Below are 27,308 nucleotides of genomic sequence, written 5' to 3' on the forward strand. Positions count from 1 at the left end.
TGAAAATGTGTTGCTGGAAAAGCGCAGCAGGTCAGGCAGCATCCAAGGAGCAGGAGAATCGACGTTTTGATGGATGCTGCCTGACCTGCTGCGCTTTTCCCGCAACACATTTTCAGCTCTACATGTTTTTAAAGTCAAAGTATCTTAATTAAAATATAAACATTCATGAATTTCACATAGTGGAAGTTTGGTGAAAGCAGCTTTCTTTAGTATTTTTAATTGGTTTTTCTTACTATACTCAATTCTGGTGTGTTTGATAGGATTCCATTGTGTACATACTTGGTGCTATGAAAATCTATAACCAAGAAGCACTTACTGCAAACAGGAGAGGATATTGCAGATGACTAGGTTCTGAGTGGTCTACTAGTACCAGAATTTAGTCCTCCCCATTTCACTTTCTGTGGCAGCAATTGAGGCCAAAAAAATTGAATGATTTCAAGAAGCAGTTAGATATAGTTCTTAGGGCTAAGGTGATGAAAGAGTATTGAGAAAATACGGGAATGTGGGACTGAGTTGATGATCAGCCATGATCTTAATGAATGGTTGAATGGCCTTCTCGTGCTCCTAATTTCTATGTTTCTATACTTACTAGTAATTCAGGACATAAGCAAAAAGGTTCTTGATTAAATCATGGGAGAAACATGGCGACTTGACCTACTTAATCATGGGGGAGGTCCTACTTTAGTCTCCTAGAGTTAGCAAACCACCTCTGATTTAGTTGCAGGGTGGAAGGAGCGAACACTGGATTCCCAGACTTTGCTGGCAGAATGTCAATGAGAATAATTCATGGAACAATTGACACCAATTATTTCAAACTCCACTGCAATGTAGTGATGGCTTAGGAGTCAAATGAACACTGCACAGCTTTCCCAAATATTCAGAACATTTCTCAGCAAATGCGATAGTGGTTATGCAGGGAGGGTCCTCACTATCAGACATAGGAACGGAAGGGCACTCTAAGCCATTCCTTCACTGCTCTTGCGCTATAATATCAGGCCACCACCATTCCAAACACCCCACCCTCCAATCCCATATTCATCTTTGGTCTGAGATCTTATGATGATCCTGGACGTTTGTGGTGTGCATTGCCACTCACTGACACTGTTCCTGGCTCCAAAGCATGAGGATCTTAACTGCAAGGACAGCCTAACTGTTGCTGCCCAGCAGCTAAAGGAGCATGATTCCTTTGTTGGGCTTTCCAACATAATTGATGGGGATCCCCCCATAACGTTTCTGATCAATTCACGAGGCCCCAAACAATTTGCCAGAATCGCAACCTTCATGTGAGGGCAAGAGTCCATGATCCAGGAGGAAGGCCTTCAGCAGACAGAAAATCAATATTAGCATTATCTGCTACCAAAATATAGACATTTTGACAGCCAACTGTGAAGTGTCTTAAAAATATGGAAGTTATTCAAACACAATTAATTCAAGTATTACCATATTACAGTGCTAAGCCCCCTGGTGACTCCCTAGAACCATAACTGTGTCCATAATTAAGTCAACAGAGTAGCTGCCATTGCAACATATTTTCTGTCCCAAAATGTGTAAAAATTGACAACTGGTTGAGTGCAGAAGTTGAATACAAAACCAATACAATATGTGTGCTGAATTTGGATAATTATAAAAAGGAACACACCAAAAGGAGATATTATACCTTAACAGTAATAGTATAAATAAGTGGTCATTTTTAGGCAGTACAACAAACTTACATTTTAAATTTTTTTAAAAAGTAATACTACCAATAATTCTAATTACCTGTCACTGAAAAATTTATACAGTCACATTTAGGTTGGATGGAGTGCATACTCACCCGATAGCCAAGGTCTTCCTGCAGATCACAAGAGGAAGCGCTAACATCCGTTTGCCACACTGTCTCCTTTATACTGCACCCGTACATGAACACATTTTTCTTTCGTGAGTGACCATGATAATCACAGAAGACCTATTTAAAAAGGTGATAACTGAACATTAAAAATCTTCGACTGCAGGCACCACCTCCTTATAACCTGACCTGTATTCACACTTTGACTATCAGCATTTTTCATTATAAACTAATAGGCTCACATGTAAATTGGTCACGTTATAGCTACACAATTTAATCTATTGGTAGCCAAAGTTTTCAAATACACTTTGTATGCAATTCTTATCATTTGAAAATCTTTTCTATTGAAAGGTACGTTTGTTTCATGTTTTTGGCTTCTATTTATTTTGCTATTTAGGTGCTAAGTCAATCATTTCATTATCCCCTCAAGGTCCCTACAGTACCTATCTCTCACGGTTACTGTAAACCCTTCCAAGGCAATCTTGCCACTTTGTATTGCCTGAACAATTGATTAGTGTCAGCAGCGCCAGTGGCTTCTAAGACTGTAACAGTACAAAAGTCTCCCCAGCTACTGGTTCAAAAGCACGATAATCTGGATTTCCCCTTATTCAGCATAGACAAGAGGGTAACATATTAGCTTGGAGAGAGGATGGACTGGCTGATGGAAAACAGACATCATTCATAAATATGTCTTTGTCTCCACAGGAGTCTGTGATGGAGCTTTAACATTTTACAATTTATATAAATTACTAAGAAAATGGGAACAAAGGCATGGTAGCTAAATTTACAGATGATACAAGTATAGTTAGGAAAGTATGCTGTGAAAACAACAAGGAAATGGCAGAAGGTATAGACAGGTTGAGTTAAGTGGGCAAAATATTGGCAGATAGACGATAATATGGGAAAATGTGAAAATGTTTATTTTGGCAGTAAACATAAAAACTGTATTACTTAAATGTAGAAAGACTGCAGAATTTTGAGATTCACAGGGATTTGGACGTTCTGGTGCAAGAATTACAAAATGTTACCGTGCAGCTACAGTGAATAATCAAGGCTGCTAATGAATGTTACCTTTATTATGACAGGAGTTGTATGTAAAAGTAAGGATGCTATGCTTCAGTTATTCAGGGTATTTGTGAGACCACATTGTGAATATTGTGTGCAATTTTGTTCTCCTTGTTTAAAGATAGATGTAAGTATATTGAAGGCAGTTGAGGAGGCTGATATCTGAAATGACTGGATTGTTTCAGGAGGAAAGATTAAACAGGCTGGGCTTGTTTCCACTAGAGTTTAGGAGAGTGAGGGATGACTTGATTAAATTGCATAAGGTCCTGATAAGTTGGATGTAGAAAGGATGTTTCTTGTTGTAAGTCAGTCCAAAACTAAGGGCCACAATTTTAAAATGAAGGATTGTTCTTTCAAAATTGGAGTTTTTTTTCTCTCAGAGGGTTGTGAGACTTTAGGACTCTATATCCTTTTGCCATTTCCTTGCCGTTTTCACAACATACTTTCCTACCTATAATTGTATCATTGGTAAATTTAGCTACCATGCCTTTGTTCCTGTGAGTTAGAAGGCAATGGAGGTGGGGTCATGAATATTTTGAAGACTGTTGCATAGAAACTTGTCAGATAGGGGAATGGTTATTGGAGTATATACAGAGATGTGAAATCAGAAACACAAATTGATCATTCATGACCTTACCAAGTGTGAACAGGGTTGAGGGGTCAATCAATCTACTTCTATTCCTATTTTTCATTTTCTTTTTTTTAAACTTAGAGCCCATTTTCTGACATGATTCTCCATCCATTCTTGACGTTGGTTTCTTTCCCACCAAACCGAGACTTCTTTTGTACCAGCAGTATAGTATGCCAGTCTGGGATCCTCATGACCCATTCAATCACACCGCCAAATAGCCTGTTCACATTTTGAAGTATGTTATATATATTAAAGGAGATGTTGTGGCATGTTCATACTGAACCCCAGGATGATGTTCTGGGGTCATGAGTTCAAATTCCAACATGGTAGATGGTGACATTTGAATTCAATAAAATCTGAAATTAAAAGCTAGAGTAATGGCAATCATGCAACTGCCGCTGATTATCATGAAAACCCATCTAGTTCTTTTGGGGGAAGGAGATCTATCATCCTTACCTGGTCAGCCTACACGGTAATCAATGTGGGTCACTCTTAAGTGCCTTCAAGAAAATTAGGGATGATCAATAAATGAAAAACAAAAACCCATCAAGTCAATTTAAATTTAACCATTTTTATATCAATAACTTTACAAAACATACACTCTTAAAAAGACCAAGCACTACTTCTGAGGCCAAACCTCAAAGTCAGAAGTAGAATGTTCGCTGGTGATGACACAATTCTTACAACAATTTGTAACACCTCATGAGACTGTCTGAGCCAGAACAATGTTCAGACTTGGCGGGAGAAGTGGAAAGTGATATCTGCCCCACACGCTGTCGTACAATGACCATCTCCAACAAAAGATAAACTAACACTCTCTCATTAGAATTCAACAATATTACCATTGCTAAATCCACAACCATCAACGTTCTCAGGATTAATGTTGACTAAAAACTTAACTAGGCCAGAAGTAAAAGTTATGGCTATGACAGGAGATCAGAGACTGGGAGTTGTGTGGTGAATAACACAATCTCAAACTCCCAAAGCCTGTCCTCCACTTACAAGGCATATATCAGAAGCAGTATGGAATATTCTCCATTTGCTTTCGAAGAAAAGCAGCCAGTTTGAAAGACATTCCATTCACCATTTGATTACCCACTCTTTTTAATACTAGCATAAAGTGGCAGTAGTGTACATGAAATGAACTGCATAAACTTGTAAGACTCGGTCAAAGGCACATTCCGAACCCTCAACTCTCACCACAGAGAAGGACAAGTGCAGCAAAACTATGTCAGATCACCACCTCAGCTTTCCTTCAGACCAGACCATCCTGACCTGAAGTTGTACCAGCATCCTTCAATAATGCTAGATCACAAATCTGGAAATCTCCCACATCGCACCTTTGGTATATCTACAATACGTAGACTGCAGCAGTTGATGATGTCTCAGCACCACCATCTCAAGGGTAATTAGGAAAAGGCAGCAAATACTGGCCCAGCAGCAATGTTCACATGCTATGAACAATTTTTTTAAAAAGGTGTTAATACAAATAAAATGTTTTCTTCTTTTCACAACAATTATCACTATTAATTGAAAGGTTTGAATGTGTGTACTTCTTGTTGCAAATGATTTTGTTAAAAAAAACCTTCTGATGAGCATAAGCCCAATAAAAGATGATTTATTTCCTAGTTAATATCACTCATGCTTTATAAAGTGGTTATTTTACTTATGAGACACAATAGCCCCCTAACATCAATGAAGCATCATTAAGTATACAAATTACATTTACCACATTGCTTTCCTTCCTTTCTCACCCCACTCTCTCTACTTCCCTTACACCATAACCTACCACTTCCATTTCCTACATGTCTCTTTCTCTTCCTCAATCTCTCATCTGGCTTTCCAACTCTCCAAATACCTGATGTAAGCACAGGTGCCTAACATACATTTTTCTGTAGCTTTTCCAGATTCTGATTTATTAGATATAAAGGTAAAATGAAAGAGATGCTGAATAATTGTTGTCTGTCAATCAAGGAATGAAGTAGCTATTCGCCTTCTAATGGGAGGAAAAATGTGTTGCACCATGTGTTGCATGTTGGGTGATTAATGGCAGGAGTGAGAGTGCAGCAACCAGAGACAGGGAGTAATATGATGAAACATCTAGGAATGCATCCAGAGTTGGTAATTACCTTTTTTTTAGTTTTATCTCTCCTCATCGATCTTCATGAGAACTGACTACAAAGTGAAAAACTGTTTCCATGAGCAGCCTGATCATTAATTAAAATTACTGGCAATAAATAGAGGGAAAGTCAGATTTTTTTAAACCCAGCAGGCCTCTATGATTCAGAACACACTGTCTGAAAGAAAGGTAAAAACAAATTTAATGGCAAGCTTCAAAAAGCAATTCGATAAATATTTACGATGATATGTGGGCCATTGAGAAAGAGGGGAGATTTGAGACATTGGATTCCTCTTCCAAAGAACCAACAGAGGCAGTTTCAGTGCTGTAAAATTCTGAACCAGTTGAGAGCTTTTCTAAATATCTGACTTTCGCACTCTTTCATTCTATTCCCATAGAAGTAAATAAAGGCCAACATTCATTTAGCCTTTGTAATTATATAATGCACCTATTCATGATGTTTTTATGTTCTGTGCTGACAATGAAACCTACTTGCTATATATTTAGAGAGTGGGGAAAACAATTAATTGATTTTTATCTTTGGTGCCGTTTGGAAAGCGTTGGGAGTGTGGAACAATATGGTTTATCACTGATAATGCTCAGACTAGGTAGCACAGTGAACCAAAGCATAAAATTCCACGAATCTGCCCAAAAGCTTTTTAATTATATCAGTATGAGATTTTCTAAATCATACGTTAAACATGGCTCCTTAAACTGAAATGACTAAAGTTTTGTCTGATAGTTTACGATCATATTTACATTCTGAAATTGATGCATGTGTAATTACTTCCAACTATCAATTAACTTCAACATACATTGCTGTATTGCAGTGTCATTGTGATGCTTGGAATATTTTGTGCATAGTTTAATTAAAGTACATAGAATCTACTAATCCAAATTTCTGATTTAGACAATGAATGGTCTGGTTATTGTTTTTCAACCAGAGTATTAATTCTTAACCACTTAGTCCAAAACTGAAGAAAGGTAATATTGGTAATTCTTATGACTCACAGGAACCTGCAAACCTCATTTCATGTCACATGGGGTCCTGAACATTCAAAAATATTATTCAATCATTTTTATTCCACAAGGCCATAAGACATAGGAGCAGAAATTAGGCCATTCAGCCCATCGAGTCTGGTTTGCCATTCAATCATGGCTGATAAGTTTCTCAACCCCATTTTCTTGCTTTCTCCCCGTAACTCTTGATACCCTTGACAATCAAGAACCTAACAATCTCAGTCTTAAATATACTCAATGGCCTGACCTCTACAGCTTTCTGTGACAATGAATTCCATAGATTCACCACTCTGTAGCTAATCTCCATTCTAAATGGTGTTCCATTTACTCCAAGGCCATGCCCTCGGGTCCTAGTCGCTCCTACCAATGGAAACATCTTCCCAACATCCACTCTGTCCAGGCGATTTGGCATTCTGTAAGTTTCAATTAGATCCTCACTCATCCTTCTAAACTCTAAGTATAGAGCAGAGTCCTCAAATGTTTTCATATGTTAAGTTTCTCATTCCTGAGACCACTCTAATGAAACATCTCTGAACATGCTCCCGGGCCATTACATCCTTCCTGAGATCTGGGGCCAAAAACTGTGCACAATATTCCAAATGTAGTCTGGACCAGAGCCTTATAGCATCTCAGATATACATCCCTGCTTTTACATTTAAGTCCTCTCAAAATAAATGCCAACATGCATTTGCTTTCCTAACTACTGACTCAATCTGCAAGTTTACTGTGAGAGAATTCTGGACTAGAACTCCCAAGTCTCTCTGCACTTCAGACTTCTGAATGTTCTCCCCATTTAGAAAATAGTCCATGCCTCTATTCTTCCTGCCAAAGTGCATGACCTCACACTTTAACACGTTGTACTCCATCTGCCATTTCTTTGCCCACTCTCCTAACTTGTCCAAATCCTTTTGCATCTTCCCCACCTCCTCAATGCTACCTGCCCCTCTACCTGTCTTTGTATCATCTGTGAACTTAGCCAGAATGCCATCAGTTCATTCATCTAGATTGCTAATCTATTAAGTGAAAAGTGGTGATCCCAACTCTGAGCCTCACAGAACACCATTTGTCACTGGTTGCCATTCTGAGAAGGATCCTTGTATCCCCACTGTTTGCTTTCTACCAGACAGCGAAGCTTCTATCCATGATAGCATCTTGCCTCTCACACCATGAGTCCTTATCTCACTCAGTAGCCTCCTATGCAGAACCTTGTCAAAGGCCTTCTTGACAGCCAGATAGATTGGAATCCAGTTCTGAAGCATTTCTGTGGCTGACTGTTCTGGTGTGTTTAGCTAAGGGCATATTTATATGAAAAGACAGATCAACTAGAGTAGCTTTTCATAGAGCAAAATAGTTTCCTTCACAGTATCTGGTTTAAGTTCTGTGAAGCCCACGTTGCTAATTAAACAGAAAAAGACAATAAAAACATTTTGATTGGACCAAAGAGAAATGCATTTCATTTATGATTACATTTCTTATGAGCATATGCAACTTGTTTTTTCAAGTTTCCCTTTGCTAGATATTAGATCCATTGGCTCTCCTTGCTCTAACTTGCTCATTACTTCCTCAAAGAATTCTACCACATTTATCAGGAATGACCTCCCCTTGATGAAACCATGCTGACTTTGTCCTATTTTACTATATACTTGCAAGTATCCAGAAATCTCATCCCTCACAATGGCTTCCTATATCTTACCTTCCCTGACTCTAGCGATTCCTGAAAGATCACCACTAACATCTCCACTACCTCTTCAATTATCTCCCTTAGAATTCTGGGGTGTAGTCCATCTGGTCCAGGCGATTAATCCACCTTCAAGTCATCCAGTTTTTCTAGCACCTTCTCTTTGGTGAATGGCCAGCATACTCCGCTCTGTCCTCAGACTTTCTTTAATGTTTGGAGTAGCTCTGCTCCCACCCCCCCACCAACCCCCGTCTCTTGAATTTTTGGAATATTCATGGGACGTCATCGAACAACAAATTAATCTACTTGATTTTTCCACTGCAATTCCAAAATTACATCGGTTATGGGTAAGTTATGAAAAGCTCTTGTACTAGAATCAAACAGCTCCTCAAACAGGGTTAGCAAGCTCAAAACAAAGGCAGATTTTTTTAGCAGAGTTTTGAAAATAAAAGCTTCATGTTTTAACTACTTTGTGCTTATTCATTAAAATAGATGATTGACTGCTCTACCAAAACACCAAAGAACTCTGGATGCTGGAAATCAGAAACAAAACAGAAATTGTAGGACAAACACAGCACATCTGACAGCATTTCAGGAGAGAAAGTAGAGTTAATGTTTTGAAAAGCTTTTCAAGTTTCCCTGCTAGGTATTGCTGACTGCAAGATTACAGAAAGCACTGGCTGCCAGCTATGTCAATTCCACCCTACCATCTACCTAAAGAGTAAAAACAGTGACGAGGTAATTTGACCAGGTAGAAAGACAATTAATATGAAAATGAGGTAAAAACAATGACTGCAGATGCTGGAAAGCAAATACTGGATTAGTGGTGCTGGAAGAGCACAGCAGTTCAGGCAGCATCCAACGAGCAGCGAAATCAACGTTTCGGGCAAAAGCCTCCTGATGAAGGGCTTTTGCCCAAAACGTCAATTTCGCTGCTCGTTGGATGCTGCCTGAACTGCTGTGCTCTTCCAGTACCACTAATCCAGTAATTAATATGAAAAGGCTGTTATCAGTACTTATAAAAAGAAAAATTAAAAATCTAACATTAAAAAGGATCATGAACAAGCATTTCATCACTATAAGGTAAATAACTCATTCCCGTACAAACACAGATGTGCTTAAGATGTCCATTTTTAAAGCCTCAAAATCGAATTATCAATAAAGGTTACTCATTTCTGTCAGTGCCTTTTTCAGATGATCAACATTAAAATATAAAAATGTTTAGAGGGATGATAATGTCTTATCTCAACAGCATAGAGACTTCTTCAATTAAATGGTCAACATGGATTTTACATTTAGTTAGCAAAGATGTCACATTCTGGCACAGATACAAAATCATAAAATGCTCAGTACCTCCGAGGTGTAGCCTGGATTTCATTTTGATCTGCAGAATTCGCTCAACAGACAATTAAACTCTCAGTCATCCTATATGATATTGTTTGCACTGGACACTGGAACCTGAGCAGGATAAGCCTCTAAATTTATCACCTCTGTGGTTGCATATTTTACTTATTAAAACAAACATGTTTCATGGAAGAATGTGGAAAATGTGTCCATTTTGATTCAATATTCTTACAAGTGTGTTCATTTTCTGTTATCATATTTTCTGTGCAAAATTGCATTACATTGTTTGACAACTTGACACCAATTCTCACCTAAAGTAGTCAGTGAGAACAGATGCAGTTGGTCAATCACACAACTTATACCCCTTACAATTTTACAATTAATTGACTTTAATGTAGCCAAACATTGGATGGGATGTAAATGTAGCAACCATTCTTATTTTGATACATCAGATAAATATCAAGGCTCTAGTTAACCCCTTGTGATAATTTATTATACCTGTAATAACAAATATTTTACTTCAAAAAAGTGACACTAACATGTATAAAAACCAAACTGGAAACAGGGAGTAAGGCAAGACAGCATTTGTGACAAATGTGACAAGTTCACGGTTTGGTACTGACTTTCAACAGTACCATCTTATACTGATAAAGAACAAGGTCTAAAATGCCAACTTGTCACTTTCCTCAATGAACACTACTGAATTTGCTGCCTATAGCATTTTCTGTTTATATTATTATAACATAAGGAAACCTCCTACTGATTACCACATACGATCCTTCCTCAGCTGATGAATCAGTACTCCTCTATTTGAGCAACAGTTGGAGGGAGCACTGAAGGTGGCAAGGGTGAAAAACGTACACCGGGTGGGGGATTTCAATGACTACACCAAGAGTGGCTCAGCAGCAACATTACTAATCGAGCTGGTCAAGTCCTAAAGGACATCGTTGTTAGACTGGGTCTGTGGCAGGTGATGAGGGAACCACCAAAAAGGAAAAACATTCTTACCTCATCTGCAGATGCATCTGTCCATGACAGTAAGAGTCACAGTCCTTATGAAGATGGAGTCCTGCCTTCACATTGAGAATATGCTTTGTCGTGTTGTGTGGCACTATCCCTGTGCTAAATGGAACAGATTTTGAACTGATCTAGCAACTAATTACTGGACATCTATGAGGCACTGTGGGCTATCAACAGCAGAACTGTATTTCAGCACCATCCTCAACCTCATGGCCCGGCATATACTCCACTCTGCCACTGCCATCACGCCAAGGGGTCAACCTGGGTTCAATGGAGAGTGCAGGAGGGCATGACAGAAGCAGCACAGGCATATCTAAAAATGAGGTGTGAACCTGATGAAGCTACCAAGCAGGACTACCTGCATGCCAAACAGCATAAGTAAGTGATAGAGATAGCGATCCCACAGCCAACAGATCAGATCTAAGCTGTGTAGTCCTACCACATCCAGTCATGAATAATAGTGGACAATTAAACAACTCAATGGAGGTGTAGAAGTCTGTACAAATAGCCTCATCCTCAATGATGGAACCACCCAACGCATCAGTGAGAATAGTTATGGCTGAAGCATATGCCAGTCAGAAATGCCAAGTGGCCATCCATTTCGGACTCCTTCAGTGGTCTCCACATATAACATTCTTCAGCTAACTTGATTCACTCCACATGATGTCAAGAAAAGGTCGGAGGAACTGGATACTGCAAATGCTATGGGCTCTGCAACATTCTGGCAATAATATTGAAGACTTGGGTTTCAGAACTTATTGCTCCCCTAGCCAAGTACTTTCAATGCAGTTACAACACTAGCATCTACCTAAATGTGGAAAATTGCTCAGGTGTGTCCTGCACATAAAGCAAGACAAATCCAACATGACTAATTACTACCCCATTGGTCTACTTTCGATCATCAGTAAAGCGATGGATATTGTCATCGACAGTGCAATCAAACAGCGCCTGCTCAGCAATAACCTGCTCAGTTTGGGTTCTGCCAGGGCCGTTCAGCTCCTGACTTCATTACAGTCTTGGTTGAAACATGGACAGAAGAACTGAATGCGACAGTCCTTGGCATCAAATCTGCATTTGACCAATTGTGGAATCAAGGAGCCCTAGCAAGACTGGAATCAATGGGTAATTGTGAGGAAAAATGCTCCATTGGTCAGTGTCATACCTGGCATAGAGGAAGACGATTGTACTGTTGGAGGTCAGTTAGCTCAGTCCAAGACATCATTAGGGTAGTTTCCTATGCCTAACCATCTTCAGCTGCTTCATCTATGACTTTCTATCAAAGGTCAGAGGTGGGGATGCTTGCGAATGCTTGCACAATGTTCAGCACCTTTCATGCCTCCTCAAGATATCGAAGCAATCCAAACTCAAATACAACAAGATCTGAACAATATCTAGGCTTGGGCAGATAAATAGACAGAGAGGAGGCTGGAAGAACATAGCAAGCCAGACAGCATCAGAAGGTGGAGAAATCGACGTTTTGGATGTAAACCTTTTTCAGGACCAAGTAGCAAGGCTAACAAGTGGCAAGTAAAATTCACACCACACAACTGCAATGACCATCTCCAATAAGAGACAATTTAACCACTGCCCCTTGACATTCAATGATGTTGCCACATAAACACAAAGGCTACAAGAACACATCAGCAGCTAGGTATACTGTGGTGAGTAATTCACCTCCTGATTCCCCAAAGCCTGTCCATCATTTGCAAGGCACAAGTTAGGAGTTTGATGGAAAACTCCCCACTTGCCTGGATGGATGCAGTTCCAACAACACTCAAGAAGCTTGGACACCATCCAGGTCAGAGCAACATGCTTAATAGGCACCACATCCACAAACATCCACTTTCTCCACTACTGGCATTAGTTTGATTAGCAGCAATGTGTACTATCTACAAGGTGTACTGCAGACAAAAACCAAAGATCTTTACACAGCACCTTGCGAACTCATGACCACTAACATCTAGAAGAACAAGGAAAACAGATACATGGGAACACCATCACCTGTAAGTACTCCTTCAAGCCACTCATCATCCTGACTGGGAAATATATTGCTGTTCTTTCACTGCAGCTGGGTCAAAATTCTGGAATTCCCTCCTCAGGAGTATTGTGGGTCAACCTATAGCACATTGATTGCAGCAGTTCAAGATGGCAGCTCACCACCGCTTTCTAAAGGGTCACAAGATACAGGCAATAAATGTTGGCCAATGATACCCAAGTTAAACAAGTGAATTTTATTTTTAAAAAGGCACTTTTTGCTACTTTGGAGCAGAGAATAGCACCTTCATTCGCTTCGTGACACTACCCAGTTGCCTAGCCTTCAAACCCAGAACTCTAACTACCTTTTCCTCTCTTGCCCTCCACTTAATTCAATTTTTTAAACAATATAATTGTTTTTGGTCTATCTTGTCCTTGGCATTTCTTCCTCACCTTCACAGATGTCCTGCCTACTACCTAATTTATTTTGGCCACAAAGAAGATTGCCCACTGATCTTAATAGAACATGGTTAATCAAGAAGATAAAGTCATGGAAACAAGACTAGGAATGCTGCAGATGCTGAAAAGCAAAAACGGCCCAGGATTCAAGTAGGCATTCCAGTTGGGCAACTCTGACCTATATAGTAAATTCAGGTATGACCTTCACAAAGTCATGCCAAGAAGCAATACAAAACTAAGTTTGAGACCCCGACTAACCAGACGGATATTTGCCGTTTGTGACAAGGCTGATGTAACATAATAGGCTACAAGACGAAGTCAAGCAGAATCGCAGACAATAGTACATCCCTAGCCAATGAGTTCAATGCAATCTACACTGGCTTTGAAGAGAAGGGCAATGTGACAATGTCACCTGTTGCAATAGCCTCAGATGCACCAGTACCCTCAGACACAGATGTCAGATTAGTCTTCTTAACGGTAAACTCATGTAAACCAACCAGCCTGGATGGAATCCCCAGCACTCAGATCCTGCACGGACCAGTTGGTGGGAATGTTCGCAGACATCTTCAACCACTTTTTACTATGATTTGAAGCCTCCAACTTCTTCAAGAATACCCCCAGTATCAAAGAAAAATCATGCAGCATGCCTCAATAACTCTCTTTGATATCCATAATTATGAAGCGCTTTGAGATTCTGGTCATGGCTCAGATTAACCTCAGACTCCTACACTGCCTAAGCTTCCTTGCAATTCACCTGCTGATGCAACAGATTCATGGCAGACACCATCTCCCGAGCCCTACATTCATCCCTGGAACGTCTGGACAACAAGGAAACCTATATCAGCCTCCTACCTATTGACTACAACTCCACCTTCAACACCATAATTCCAAACAAACTCATCTCCAAACTTTGGGACCTTGGTCTCTGCTCCCCCTCTGTGACTGACCAATTTCCTGAACAACAGATAGCAGTCAGTAAGGATAGGTAACAACATCTCCTCCATGATAATCCTCAATATTGGTACTCCACAAGGTTGCACACTCAGCCATACAGGTTATATATTCACAACTATGTGGCCAAATTCTGCCCCAATTCCATTTACAAATTTGCTGATGATACCACCATTGTTGGTCAGATGTCAACAACAACAACAACAAGACAGAGTACAGGTAAAAGATTGAGTGCTGAGCAGCATGGTATAAGACAACAATCTCTCCATCAATGTCAGTAAAACTAAGGAGCTGGTCATCGACTTCAGAGAGCAGAGTGAATGGGATCTTATGGGATCAATGGTGCTGAGGTGGAAATGGTCAAAACGTCAAAGTCCTGGGAGCGACGATCACCAATAATCTGTGCTCATTTACCCACATTGACACTAAAGTCAAGAAAGCACAACAATGCCTGTACTTCCTCAGGACGCTAAGTAAAGTCAGCATGTCCAGAAAGACTCCTATAAATTTTTGTAGATGTACCACAGAAAGCATCCCACCTGGATGCATCACAGCAACGTATGGCAAATACTCTTCCCAAGACCAAAAGAAACTACAGAGAGTTGTGAACACAGCCCAGTCCATCACACAAACCAGTCTCCCATCCGTTGACTCCGTCTATACTTCCCACTGCATCAGGAAAGCAACCAACATAATCAAAGACCCCTCCCACTTTGTTATACTCTCTTCCACTCTCTTCTTTCAGGCAGAAGTCAGAAGTTTGAATTCATGTACACACAAGTTCAAGAATAGCTTGTTCCCTGCTGTTATCAGACTATTGAATGGACCTCTAAAATGTAAATGTTGATCACTTCACGTTCTCGGCAGCTGTAATACTGTATCCTGCACTCTGTTCTGTTACCCTGATGCACTTGTATAGTATGATCTGCATGTAAAGCAGGTAAGACAACACTTTTTACTTGATACACATGACAGTAATAAGTCAAATCAAACTATCTTTGAGCAGAAACTGAACTGGACAGACATACACAATGATTACCAAAACAGGTCAGATGCTGGGAATCCTATAGCAAGTAGCTTGCTATAGGATTGCCTGGAAGAATGCAGCTCCAATAATACTCAAGAAGCTCAACACCATCCTGGAAAATATAGCCCACTTGGTTTGCACCCCAACCACCATCAAAAGTAGAAACATGTTGCTGAGTTGGGTGATCAGCCACAGTTATAATGAATGGCAGAACATGCTTAACAGACCAACTCCTGCTCTTACTTTCTATGTTCTCCATGTTTACCATTCATCCCCGGTGCCACTAAGATACAGTGGTAAGATTGTGTATCAGGGCAGGAGCGTGGCCAGTGGTTAGCACTGCTGCCTCACAGCGCCAATGACCTGGGTTCGATTCCACCCTCTGGTGACTGTCTGTGTGGAATTTGCACATTTTCCCTGTTGTCTGCCTAGATTCCCTCCGGGTGGTCTGCTTTCCTCCCACAGTTCAAAGGTGTGCAGGTTAGGTCGAATGGCCATGCTAAATTGCCCACAGTGTCCAGGGATGTGCAGGTTAGATGGATTAAGCATGGGAAATACAGGGTTACAGGGATGGAGTGGGGGGTTTTTGGGTCTGGGTGGGATGCTCTTCAGAGAGTTGATATGGACTTGACTGGCCAAATTGCCTGCTTCCACACTGTAGGGATTCTATGATCTACAAGGTGCACAGCAGAATCTCAACAAGGCTTAACATATAATCATAGAAAGTAGCCCATTTGGTCCTTTGAGCTTGCTCCGTCATTGAATGTGATCATGTTTGATCATTCAACTTGGTATCCTGCTTCCACCTTTTGCCCTGTATCCTTTGATCCCTTTGGCCCCAAGAATTACACCTAACTTCTTCGATGGACCTTTCTAACCCTGTAATCATTACTATGGAGAAGGGCAAATCAGTGGATGCATGGGAACACCATCACATGCGCAAGGTCCTTTCTATGCCACTCATCATTGTGACTTTGAACTATATTACCATTCCTTCAGTGTCACTGGGTAAAAATGTAGAACTTCCTCATTAACAACAGACTATACCTCCACCAGATGAACTGCTGCAGTCAGTCAAAGGTGTTGGCTTCTCTTCATTTTCTCAAAAACAATCAGGAATAGTTGTTGGCCTTGCCAGCAATAAATGTTATGACAGAATGTTTTTTTTAAAAAAGGAAATGAGATCAGAAAGAATAACAGACTCAGATACAGTGGGATTGGCACTTCAGATAGAGACAAATTTGAGTAATATACAAAAAATGTACATCTGCTGGTAAGATATTAAATTCAAACAGTCAGCACACATCATTTATCGTGTTCCAGATATCACTTTGTTACAGATACAAATTACCCTTAAAAACAAAACTTGAAAGGGTTCAGAAAAGATTTACAGGATGTTACCAGGGTTGGAGGATTTGAGCTATAGGGAGACGCTGAATAGGGTGGGGCTGTTTTCCCTGGAGTGTTGGCAGTTGATGGGTGACATTACAGAGGTTTATAAAATCATGGGGGGCATGGATAGGATAAATAGACAAAGTCTTTTCCCTGGAGTTGGGGGAGTCCAGAACTGGAGGGCACAGGCTTAGGGTGAGAAGGGAAAGATATAAAAGAGACCGGAGGAGCAACTTTTTCACGCAGAGGATGATGTGTGCATGGAATGAGCTGCCAAAGGAAGTGGTGGAGGCTGGTACAATTACAGCATTTAAAAGGCATCTGGATGAGTATATGAATAGGAAGGATTTAGAGGGATATGGGCCAAGTGCTGGCAATGGGACTAGATTAGGTTAGGATATCTGGTTGGCATGGACGAGTTGGATCTGTTTCCGTACTGTACTTCTCTTTGACTCTAATGTGCATTCAAGATACAGCCTTTAACTGAGAAGCATAAACAAATGCAATCCAACATTAATTAAACAAATTGAATTTTATACTTTCTGACATAACCTTATAACTCCAACCTACATTCTCTCTAAACTGCATGATTGCATGTGTGAACAACCACTTTGATGTGCCATACATGGCAAATAACGTCAGCACACAGACTGCAAGTGGAAAGAAAACTAGAGGGAACACTGACTGCAAACCCAACTTAGGCTATTAGTGGCAAAATACTCTTATGTTTGAAAAAGTACATAATTCAACTTCACTTAACACTGCACAATTCCTGATGAATGGCTTATGCCTGAAACGTTGATTTTCCTGCTCCTCAGATGCTGCCTGACCTGCTGTGCTTTTCCAGCATCACACTCGACTCTGATCTCCAGCATCTGCAGTCCTCACTTTCTGCACCGCACAATATCTGTTTATCCATCCGTCCATTGTGTTGTACTTTGATGAAAGCCTGGTCCTATCTCAAGTATCTCAGATGTAAACCTTAAGTCACTGATTATAGGGGACCTTTAGGCAGGCTCCCTCAACTTTCCTCATGGTTTTCATCTTCAATTTTTGGTGAGATGGAACCAAGACAAAAAAAAAATTCCAATGAGCCTCTACTGAAGGGAGGGCTGTAACTGCATTAATTAAATACAAATACTCCTGCTGGAGTATTTAGAATAAGTGTTCCATTCTCCATCTGGTGTGACTAAGTTTACCAATGAATTAGTGACCACTCTGTCTAAATAGGAGAAACCATCAGATATCTAAACAGTGTTTGGAGACCCCCATCTAGTCTTCACTTGTTTGGGCTGTCTGGAGTGAGGTTTGTAGGTTTTGACTTCTAAGTAAGAAGTGAGAATTTATAGTACTAACATTTACTCTTAAATCTACTTTTTAAATCGATAGAATCTCCCTGTACATGATCAAGTTTACACATGAGATTCCATGAATGTACCAAAGCATCTAATTAAGCATTTTACAATGGCATTTCCCCATTAAAGTCTGTCAATGTTGATGACCAAAAGTAATCATTAAAATGCTTTTGGGGGAAAAGGAATCTGCCATGATAGCAGAGTGCCTAATATTTCTATTGTACAAATCTTTCTCTTTCAATCTTTATACTTGTCCTTAAGTGTTGCTCAGATTGATGTTGAATTCTGGCCTTCACAATCTGTGGGTCTCAGTTCAGTGATAGCTGTCTCCAGGCCAGGTTACACATGAAGATTCATAAACTAAACTGGCCAGATGTGGAAAAAAAAACTATTATCAGTAATATCCACAATTCAGATAAGCGCCAGTCGAGCCAGTGAATAAAGTTGGACAAGAGAGAAAATAATAAGAGGATAATTCTGCAGCTTGACAAATAAGCAGGTTCATGTGACATTACAGATGCTTAAGAGCATACAGTTATCCAGTTCTGGCTCTGCCCATTGAAATGAGAATAGAATATATTTGTTCAAAGATGATTTTTCATCATATGCTACAGAACCAAAAATATTTTTTGTCAGGAACTGAGTTACTTTGATGATTATTGGAAATTAAACTGCATTGACTTATGCAGCTTCAGGTTGCTTGTAACTTCAGCACACCATTGTGTTCCCTAGCCAACATATCTGTCTCATGTTTGCTGCAGTGCTCCAGCAAGGCTTGGAGCAAGCTGAAAAAAAAACAGCATCTCATTGCTCGTTTGGGTACCAGCAGCCTTCAGGATGCAATATCGACTTCAATGGTTTTACAGTCTAAACATTTTCCTTTAAGTCCTTTATCCACTCACCTCATGTCTGACCCTGTCATGACATGAGCTGCTTTCAGTGTAGCCAATCCATTTTCACCTATTTACAGTTCCCATTATCAGCTTTTCATTCTTTCTGGCTTATCTTTATACATCGCTTTGACTGCGTGTCTTTCTTTCCCGCTCTCTCTCTGCATTCCATCCCCACCTATTTGCTTACTCCTTCCCCCACAAATCCTGTCATTAGGATGTAAACTACCTGCTCCCAGCTACTCATAGTTCAAAAAAAATGTCACTGGACTTGAAATGTCAACTCTGCTTTCTCTATGCAGATACCACCCAGATCTGCTGAGTTTCTCCAGCAATTCCGCTTTTTGTCTCAACTTATTCAATATTGGACTTTTGAATCTGATTGTATGGTTGGATTAATTCACCTCTTCATGCAATGAATTGGAGGGAGAGTGTCAGGGAAAGACAGGGTGATACAAAGTGGATGTAGAATGGATGGAAAAGTATATTAGCTGAAAACAAAACAAAGGGTTCAGTCAACTATTATAATTAACAGCTGCTAAAAATTTTATTTTCACAGGAGTAATGCTGTAGATTAAAATTTAAAAACTCAAGAATAGCTTCATAGTATTACAATTAATATGATTACCTCTTTATAACTGAAATCACCAATATAGAGAATCAAAAAAGAAAATAAAGTTGTCAGTAGGAAAAAGATGGTTTCAAACTAATTAGTTGCCATGTAACAATATATTTTAGAATGACATAGATGTAACTTAAGTTTTCAGTACTCATTATGTTGAAAGTTTGACTAGTTATCTTCTGGGAGGAATGAATGTTCTTGCAGCTTTCAAGATTGAATTTTTCTCTACAAAGTATCTACAAAAACTAATGCTTAAAGGCTCTTAATGCCAATTACAAAATAGACAGAAAGCCACATTCTTAATTTACATATTTTGGTGACACTCAAGCACTAGGATTGCTCCACAATCATGCTAAAATCACTTTCCATTTAATTAAGCATGTACAAAGGAAATTTGGGGAAAATATTATGAATACCAGATGATAAAAATCATCATGAGTGAACTTTCAGCTTTTAATCCACAAAACATTGCATGGAACTCTTTCTCAAAAAAAAAACAAATAGGAAAATGTCCTTTGGAATGACCAAAATCAAAATCTGACCTGTGGGTTGTGTGTGGATATTTTTGGCAGTAGTTTCAACCTAATGTTAACAACCAGCATCTTAAATCTGTTTTGCCATCCACTGAAGTTTGAAGATTAATTGATTTGCAATAAGTAAAACTAATGGTTACCCTTAAATTCTCTTGATAAAATATTCCCCAGAAAGAATCCAATCCCATTTAACAATAATAAATTAAATTTATACGATATTTCTAAGACAAGAAAGAGTCTCAAGCCACTTCATAGGAACATTACAAAATAAAGTATGTCATAGAGCCACAAAAGGTGATATTACCATCAGATGACCATAAGCTTGGTCAAAGAACTAGGTTTTCAGAAACATCTTGAATTAGTGAAGTGAGGTAGAAAAGTAGCAATGTGTAGGGAAGAAATTCCAAAGATTGGGACCTCAGCAAATGAAGACACTGGGCATCAGTGGTGGAGCCATTATTATTGGAAACGCAGGAGATGCCAAAATTAGCTATTGGCACCTGTACAAGCACCTCCAACATATAATGCCCTGAATATGCCACGTTAAAAGTGGATCTATAAAGAAAGGTTAAAGAATTAGGTTTTAAGGAGGATCTTAGAAGTAGAATGCAAACATTTATGGAGGAAATTTCAGAACATAGTGTCTAGGTAACTGAAATCACATCCGGCAGTGGCAGAGTATTAAAGGAGGACTTTATTTCTGCACAGTTATTTTATTACCTTTCCATAAAAATATGGGTGTTCTCTCTTACAACTGCACACACACACTGTATTTCTGGTGCCCAAGTGAGCTAATGACCACCGGTTCAGAAAAAGGAAATGTTTTTCAATGCATTAACAGTAATTAACTATACTTTGTAAACCTTACTCTTGAATCACTTGAACTCAACTCAGAGCTTCTGTACAAAGAAATACATTACAGAATGCAAGCAGTCACCTCAGATTTCAATTAATTGAGCCATGAAACTAGGCTCCAAAACAAAAATGAGCCCTCTGCACTTTGCCTGTCCAAGTTTTCAGTTCTTCGATTCTTACAAAAAAGATTATAATTGCATTTTTTTGCATCTCTGACAACAATTGACATCATTTAAAAAAAAAAATTAGTGATATGATCTCAGCTGCTGCCAATACTTGATATGTCAGATTTCAGAGTGAAACCTGGCTTGACAGACCAGAAGTTTTATTTTGTAGTTGGTTACTGCGGCAGTTATTCACTGAACATCTTCACAGAAGAGGGTCAACATTAATTACACACGAAAGAGAAAAAAAACAAAAAGCTATATAAAAGACAATTTGAAAAGATCTTATCATAAACAGCAAAAATAAAAAGTTGACTCCTTTTCCAGTAAGATCAGTCAGTGAAATATCACTCCAATCTTTAATTTCTTACTCAATTGATGACATCACTAACATTTTCTTTGGGCCATTTTTACAATACTCACCAGATATGATTCTCTCCATCTCCTGCAGAGACACAGGCTAAGTTACTGACGTTTCTCACCAAACTTTTCCAGTTACTTTAACTACGCTTAGGTTGCCAGATAGTAGGACTACTACTCGTGTGCATCTTCTATTTTGAGCTGAAACTGCTTCTGTCATCTTGTCCCTCTTCTTTTGTGTCATAAAAGCTCCATTTAGTAAACACTAGCAATTATCTCACCAGGTAGCTTCAGTCATACATTCATAGAGATGTACAGCACGGAACCAGACTCTTCAGTCCAGCTCATCCATGCCGATCAGATACCCTAAATTAATCTAGTCCCATTTGCCAGCACTTGGCCAATCTCCCTCCTCATTCATGTATCCATCCAGGTGCCTTTTAAATATTGTAATTGTACCAGCCTCTACCACTTCCTCTAGCAACTCATTCCATATAGCACCACCCTCTGAGTGAAAAGGTTGCCCCTTACATCACTTTTAAATCTCACCCTAAACTTATGCCCTTTAGTTCTGGACTCCCCCATCCCAAGGAAAATACCATACCTATTTAGCATATCCATGCCCTTCATGATTTTATAAACCTCTGTACGGTCACCCTTCAGCCTCCGATGCTCCAGGAAAAATAGCCTCAGCCTATTCAGCCACTCCGTTTTGCTCAAACCCTCTAACCCTGGCAACATCCTTGTAAATATTTTCTGAATCCTTTCAAGTTTCACAACATCCTTCCTGTAGGAGAGAGACCAGATTTGCCCATGATATTCCAAAAGTGACCTCACTAACATTCTGTACAGTCACAACATGACCTCCCAATTTCCATACTCAATGCTCTGACCAATAAAGGAAAGCATACCACTTACTTGTTTGATAATTTAGTATAAGTCACATGACTTTTTGGAAATATTGTTGACTTACTGCTAAAATAAATCAGGAAGATGGTATATCTGGCCCTTAAAAAATAGCAGTCTCCTTCACAGAACTGAAAATCAAAATTACAGTTACTTCTACATTAGAACTCAAGCTCTCAAATAAGACATCAGAAACCTTTATCACCACAACTACAGAATATCAGATATACCATCTTCCTGATGTTAAATACTGATTTAGTTAAGCAACTGTGAACAAACAAGTTTCTTTATCTGCCTGTATGGAGTCAGACAAATAATCTTTCCTGGAAATCAATAAGCTATTCAAGATTGAACAAATCATTTACAAACTTAATTCCAGATCCTATAAATGCAATTATGTATCTCACCAATATTCCTTCAACCCACTGTGAACATTGCCGTGGAAGTCTATATTGATGGAGCATATAAACATTCTTGGAAAGAACCTCAGTTCGGACAAGCAAGCTAAGGACTGCATTAAAGTTAAAGATATGAGCAATGTTTACAATATTTAATACTGTATGAAGAAGGTCACTCAGGTTCTCTATCAGTCACAGTAATCAGTCGGAGAAGGAAGAATAAGAGAGGAGGTAGCCTAGCCAGTCCCCTTCTATGCAGATTTCTGTGAATAACTCATTTGAATGCAATATCACCAACCATAATCCCAACTGCACATTTTTCAGCCTGTCCTGATAGCATCAGCTTGGTTACAAAGCTAAAATTAAAGTGACAATAAAAGAAACATTCCAAACTCAATTTGAGATAATCCCCCATGCTATACTGCATACAGAAATAACTAGATCATCCTTACTATCCGACTGCTTAGCATAGTGCTTCAACAGAGTGTCACCCCAGTGGTTGTAGCACAACTGATGAAATGCAAGTGACTTTTGGTCAAGAAGACTGCAATAGCATGAACAAACCATCTCAAAGAGCTCTGAACCTATAAAAGTGGCTATAGATTGCACCATTCTGCTTAGGCTGATTAATTTGACAGGCAACAGTCAGGGAACTGGGGGACAGACAGAGGTGGCATGATGGATGTTGTTTTTCTGAGAGATGAAAGAGTATTGAATTTATAGCTGCCAAATTCATTGATGATGTGATATAAAGTTAGGTAACAAAAGCAAATGATAAAGAAGATATAAAGGGTTTGCAAAGGGATGTGGATTGCTTAAGTGAAGGGCAAAGGTTACATCACTGGAGAACAATATGGGAAAATTAGAGTCTGTCCATTTTAGTTGGAAGACTCTAACATAGCTTTGACTCTAAAGCAGCTCTAATATAAAGTACCTCTCACCTTAAAGTGTTTCTGACTCTAAGGCAGCCCTCACCCTAACAATGGTCTAACTCTTATATAGCTATGATGTGGAGGGTGTAGGTGTTGGACTGGGGTGAACAAAGTCAGTAGTTGCATGACACCAGGCTATAGACCAACAGGTTTTTTGAAATCATAAGCTTTCTGAATGCTGCTCCTTCACAAGGTAAAGTCTTCAGCCTTCACTTGATGAAGGAGCAGTGTTCCAAGAGAGTGTGGTCTTCAATAAACCCGTTGGACTACAACCTGGTGTCTTATACAGCTGGCTGCTGTTTAAACATCTGCAAGCCCCAGGATGATCATCAAGTGATACATGTTTCCTAAAATCAGAGCAGAACGTGCCATTGCTGTGTGGACCAGCAGCACACCTGTATCCATGAGGCTGCCACCAGAGAATTGGGTTCAGCTGACTGCCATCAACCCATGTCAGATTCACAAGAACATGAGAAACAGAAGGAGGAATAGGCTGTCGAGCCCCTCAGGCTTGTTATGCCATTCAGTAAGATCATGGCTGAGCTTTTCATGGACTCAGCTCAATTTATCATCTTGCTCACCATAACCCTTAATTCCTTTATTGTTCAAAAGTCTCTCTCTTTGCCTAAAAAACATTCAACAAGGAATTTCTTACAATTTGTGGGCCCACTGCTGGATATAGTGACACTAATTGTAAATACAGCAGCCTCTCGGTGAGTTCTGAGAGTTAACATTGATGAAGGTAAAAAGAATATGCAAGCATTTAAAAAGACAATATTACTAAAAAATATTTTGTCCCAGTGGATGAGTATTTTGCTGATTATATGGTAAAGTTGAACTGAGACAGAATCTAACTCTGTTCATAACTGGAATTAAAGAGCAGTTGTATTTCTACAGGAATTCTTTGTTTATTCCTGAAAACTGCAACATTAAAAGAAACGACTTTAAGTGAAGCATAGTTTCCATAGGAATTAACGTGAAAGCTAAAGTTTAAGTTCCTGCACACATGCTTTGCTCTGAAGAAACAATGAAAAGATTGAAACACAATACCATAAGTGTGCAATAGTGTGGGTTCATAACTGAAGTAACTTACAAAGTAAATCAATAAATATAAAATAAACAATGTATGGATGCTTACTTCAAGGCCTTACAGCAAAAAGCAACTTTAAAATATCAAGTTACAGTCATTGTCGTACAGCATAGAAACAGGCTCTTCAAGTTGAAATGATGTACACTCATAAAAGCTTATATTCATTAAGTAACAAAATATATTTTAAAAGTATGATAAATACAATAAAATGTAATTGCCATAAAATATTAAAATTACATTCGTCTGATGATTGTTTAACCGACCAGGCTCCATCTAGTGGCAAGCACTAGTCGGTACAGGCAGAACCACCTGTACTAAACATCATCTGTCACTGGATGGAGCCAGGATTTCATTCCAAGTTAATTCAGTTCAGGAGCCAGCAGAGAAAGGCATACTGAAGACAACATTAAGAACTTTAAGCAGACATTAGGTAAGAAAGACTGGTGGCAGGAGCAGCATCCAGAGGAAGACTAGGAGACAGAGTTCAGGGAGTGGAAGCATTGAATTTGAATTTATTTATTGAATTTATTGTCACGTGTACCGAGGCACAGTGAAAAGCTTTGTCTAAATTGAAACTCTAAACTTGAAACAAAAACATTGTCTGTGTTTTATTAACAACAATGAAGTGAAGCATTAAGAAAATCAATTTTATGGAGGTGCTGTACTTACAAGAGGACTACGTTGTATACTGGCCAAGTACTGCAGCAAGCCCTTGGTGTGGTAAATTGTAGGATGGAGTTCAGGATTTGGGGTTAACCACTGCCGATTAAGATCTTCGCCACTTAAGGAGCAGCGGTGACTACAAAACAGAATATATAGAAAAATTAATTAGTAAGACTTTCAAGCTAATTCTTTTTTTAAACCTAATATTTCAAATAGAAACAAAATGAAACACCTATTCAGGTTTATATGTTCCATTCCTTGTTCATGACTGAATGTCTCCTTAGATGTGAGATTTTTCTGTTTCTTTTCATTAGGATTACTTACAGTGTGGAAATAGGCCCTTCGGCCCAATAAGTCCACACCGACCCTCCGAACAGCAACCCACCCAGACCCATTCCCCTACATTTACTCCTTCATCTAACACAATGGGCAATTTAGCATGGCCAATTCACCTAACCTGCACATCTTTAGATTGTGGGAGGAAACTGGAGCACCCGGAGGAAACCCATGAAGACACGGGAAAAATGTGCAAACTTCTCACAGACAGTTGCCCGAGGTGGGATTTGAACCCAGGTCTCTGGCGCTGTGAGGCAGCAGTGCTAATCATTGTGCCACCGTGCCACCCGAAACCAGTCTTCCCATTCAATGACACATCTCTGAGACCCCACATTCATTGTCACTTCGATGCCTTTATTGCTAATTCTATCAAAGTTTGAGAGCCACGCCCTCTTGTGTCACAGTGGTAGTGTGCCCACTGCTGAGATGACAGGCCTAGGTTCACGCCTGCTCCAGAGGTGTGTAATAACATCGCTAGGGACCTGGGTTTGATTCTGGTCTTGGGTGAGTATGTGCAGAATTTGCACATTCTCCCCAGTATCTGCGAGGTTTCTGCCAGGAGCCCTGGTTTTCTCCCACAGTCCAATGATGTGCAGGTTAGGTTGACTGGCTATGCTAAATTGCCCATACTGTGCAGGCTAGGTTGATTCGCCATGGGAAGTGCAAGGTTATGGGATAGGGTGAGGGCTTGAGTTTGAGTGAGATGCTGTTGGAGGGGGTGGGCATGTGAAAGCCCGATGGGCTAAAAGGTCTTTTTCTGCACTATAGACATTCTATGAAAAAGTATCTATTGTACAGAATTACGAGGGCAACATGACCTCTTGGCAACAATGAGAGTTTTGGTCAGTTAAGGTCAGACAGGGAATTTCACAGATTTTACTGTCTTCAAGTTGGCCTGCATTTTCATTTGTGTATTTTTTGCCTCTGCCATAAGATAAAATGGTTTTGGGTGTGGTATATGTATTGCAATTGAAAATGTATTGCCTATTCATCAATGTTCACTGATATACATGTATACTTGTACAATTTTGGGTGTATAAAATGACAGGAGGCCAGAATAGTAGTACTCAGGGTGCTTTAACAATTAGCAAAGATAACGTATACTGACAACTTGTTTCAGTCATGTCAATGAAGCATATTTATCCACTGACTGAAAATTGTTAATTCAAATATGAGCATACATGATGAGGTTCAGTCGTGAAGGTTTGAATCAATAGCAGCAATTGTAGCACAGATGCTCTCTTTTCGATGTTTCTTTATTCTAGAAGATCTTGCTCAATCATTTATGATTAGTAACTGAAAAGTAACTGTCAACTGTGATGCATTTCTGTATAAACATAATATAGAACAGTTTAATGTACACAGACTTGCCTCACCTTCCATTAATTACTCCGTCTGGGTTCAGCATGGGGACAATTTTGAAAATATAAGAATCCCGCAAATTTTGAGCTGCCAAGCTGTTGCTCATTAAAAACTCCAGAGTTCCCTTCATCACCCAACTGGAATTACTTTCTCCAGGATGGACACGAGAGGTTAAGAAAATGTACGGTCGATTTCCTGTAGAAATTATTTTTATAGGAGTTATTTTATATATAAAATTGCAGCTTCACATAGTGATAATCGTATAAGGATAGTAATGTCAAGATAAGTGTAAGAAGGGCTGTTGCAATTAGCCACAGCATTCCTAAATTATTTAGTG

At 39.4% G+C, this 27,308-nt stretch overlaps 1 protein-coding gene across 8 annotated transcripts in view; it reads right to left on the reverse strand.

Moving 5' to 3' along the window:
- agtpbp1 (ATP/GTP binding carboxypeptidase 1) overlaps positions 1 to 27,308 on the reverse strand; it is a 338,830-nt gene that overhangs the window by 57,951 nt on the left and 253,571 nt on the right. For all 8 annotated transcript variants that reach the window (XM_072585860.1, XM_072585842.1, XM_072585823.1 and 5 more), the window contains 3 exons: positions 26,986 to 27,166; positions 25,280 to 25,409; positions 1,814 to 1,945 (listed from right to left, as the gene is read on the reverse strand). In XM_072585860.1, coding sequence (XP_072441961.1) covers positions 1,814 to 1,945; positions 25,280 to 25,409; positions 26,986 to 27,166 — 443 coding nt within the window. The remainder of the gene's footprint in view (positions 1 to 1,813; positions 1,946 to 25,279; positions 25,410 to 26,985; positions 27,167 to 27,308) is intronic.

The sequence above is a fragment of the Chiloscyllium punctatum genome, chromosome 2, assembly GCF_047496795.1.
Source record: "Chiloscyllium punctatum isolate Juve2018m chromosome 2, sChiPun1.3, whole genome shotgun sequence".
Lineage (NCBI taxonomy): Eukaryota > Metazoa > Chordata > Chondrichthyes > Orectolobiformes > Hemiscylliidae > Chiloscyllium > Chiloscyllium punctatum.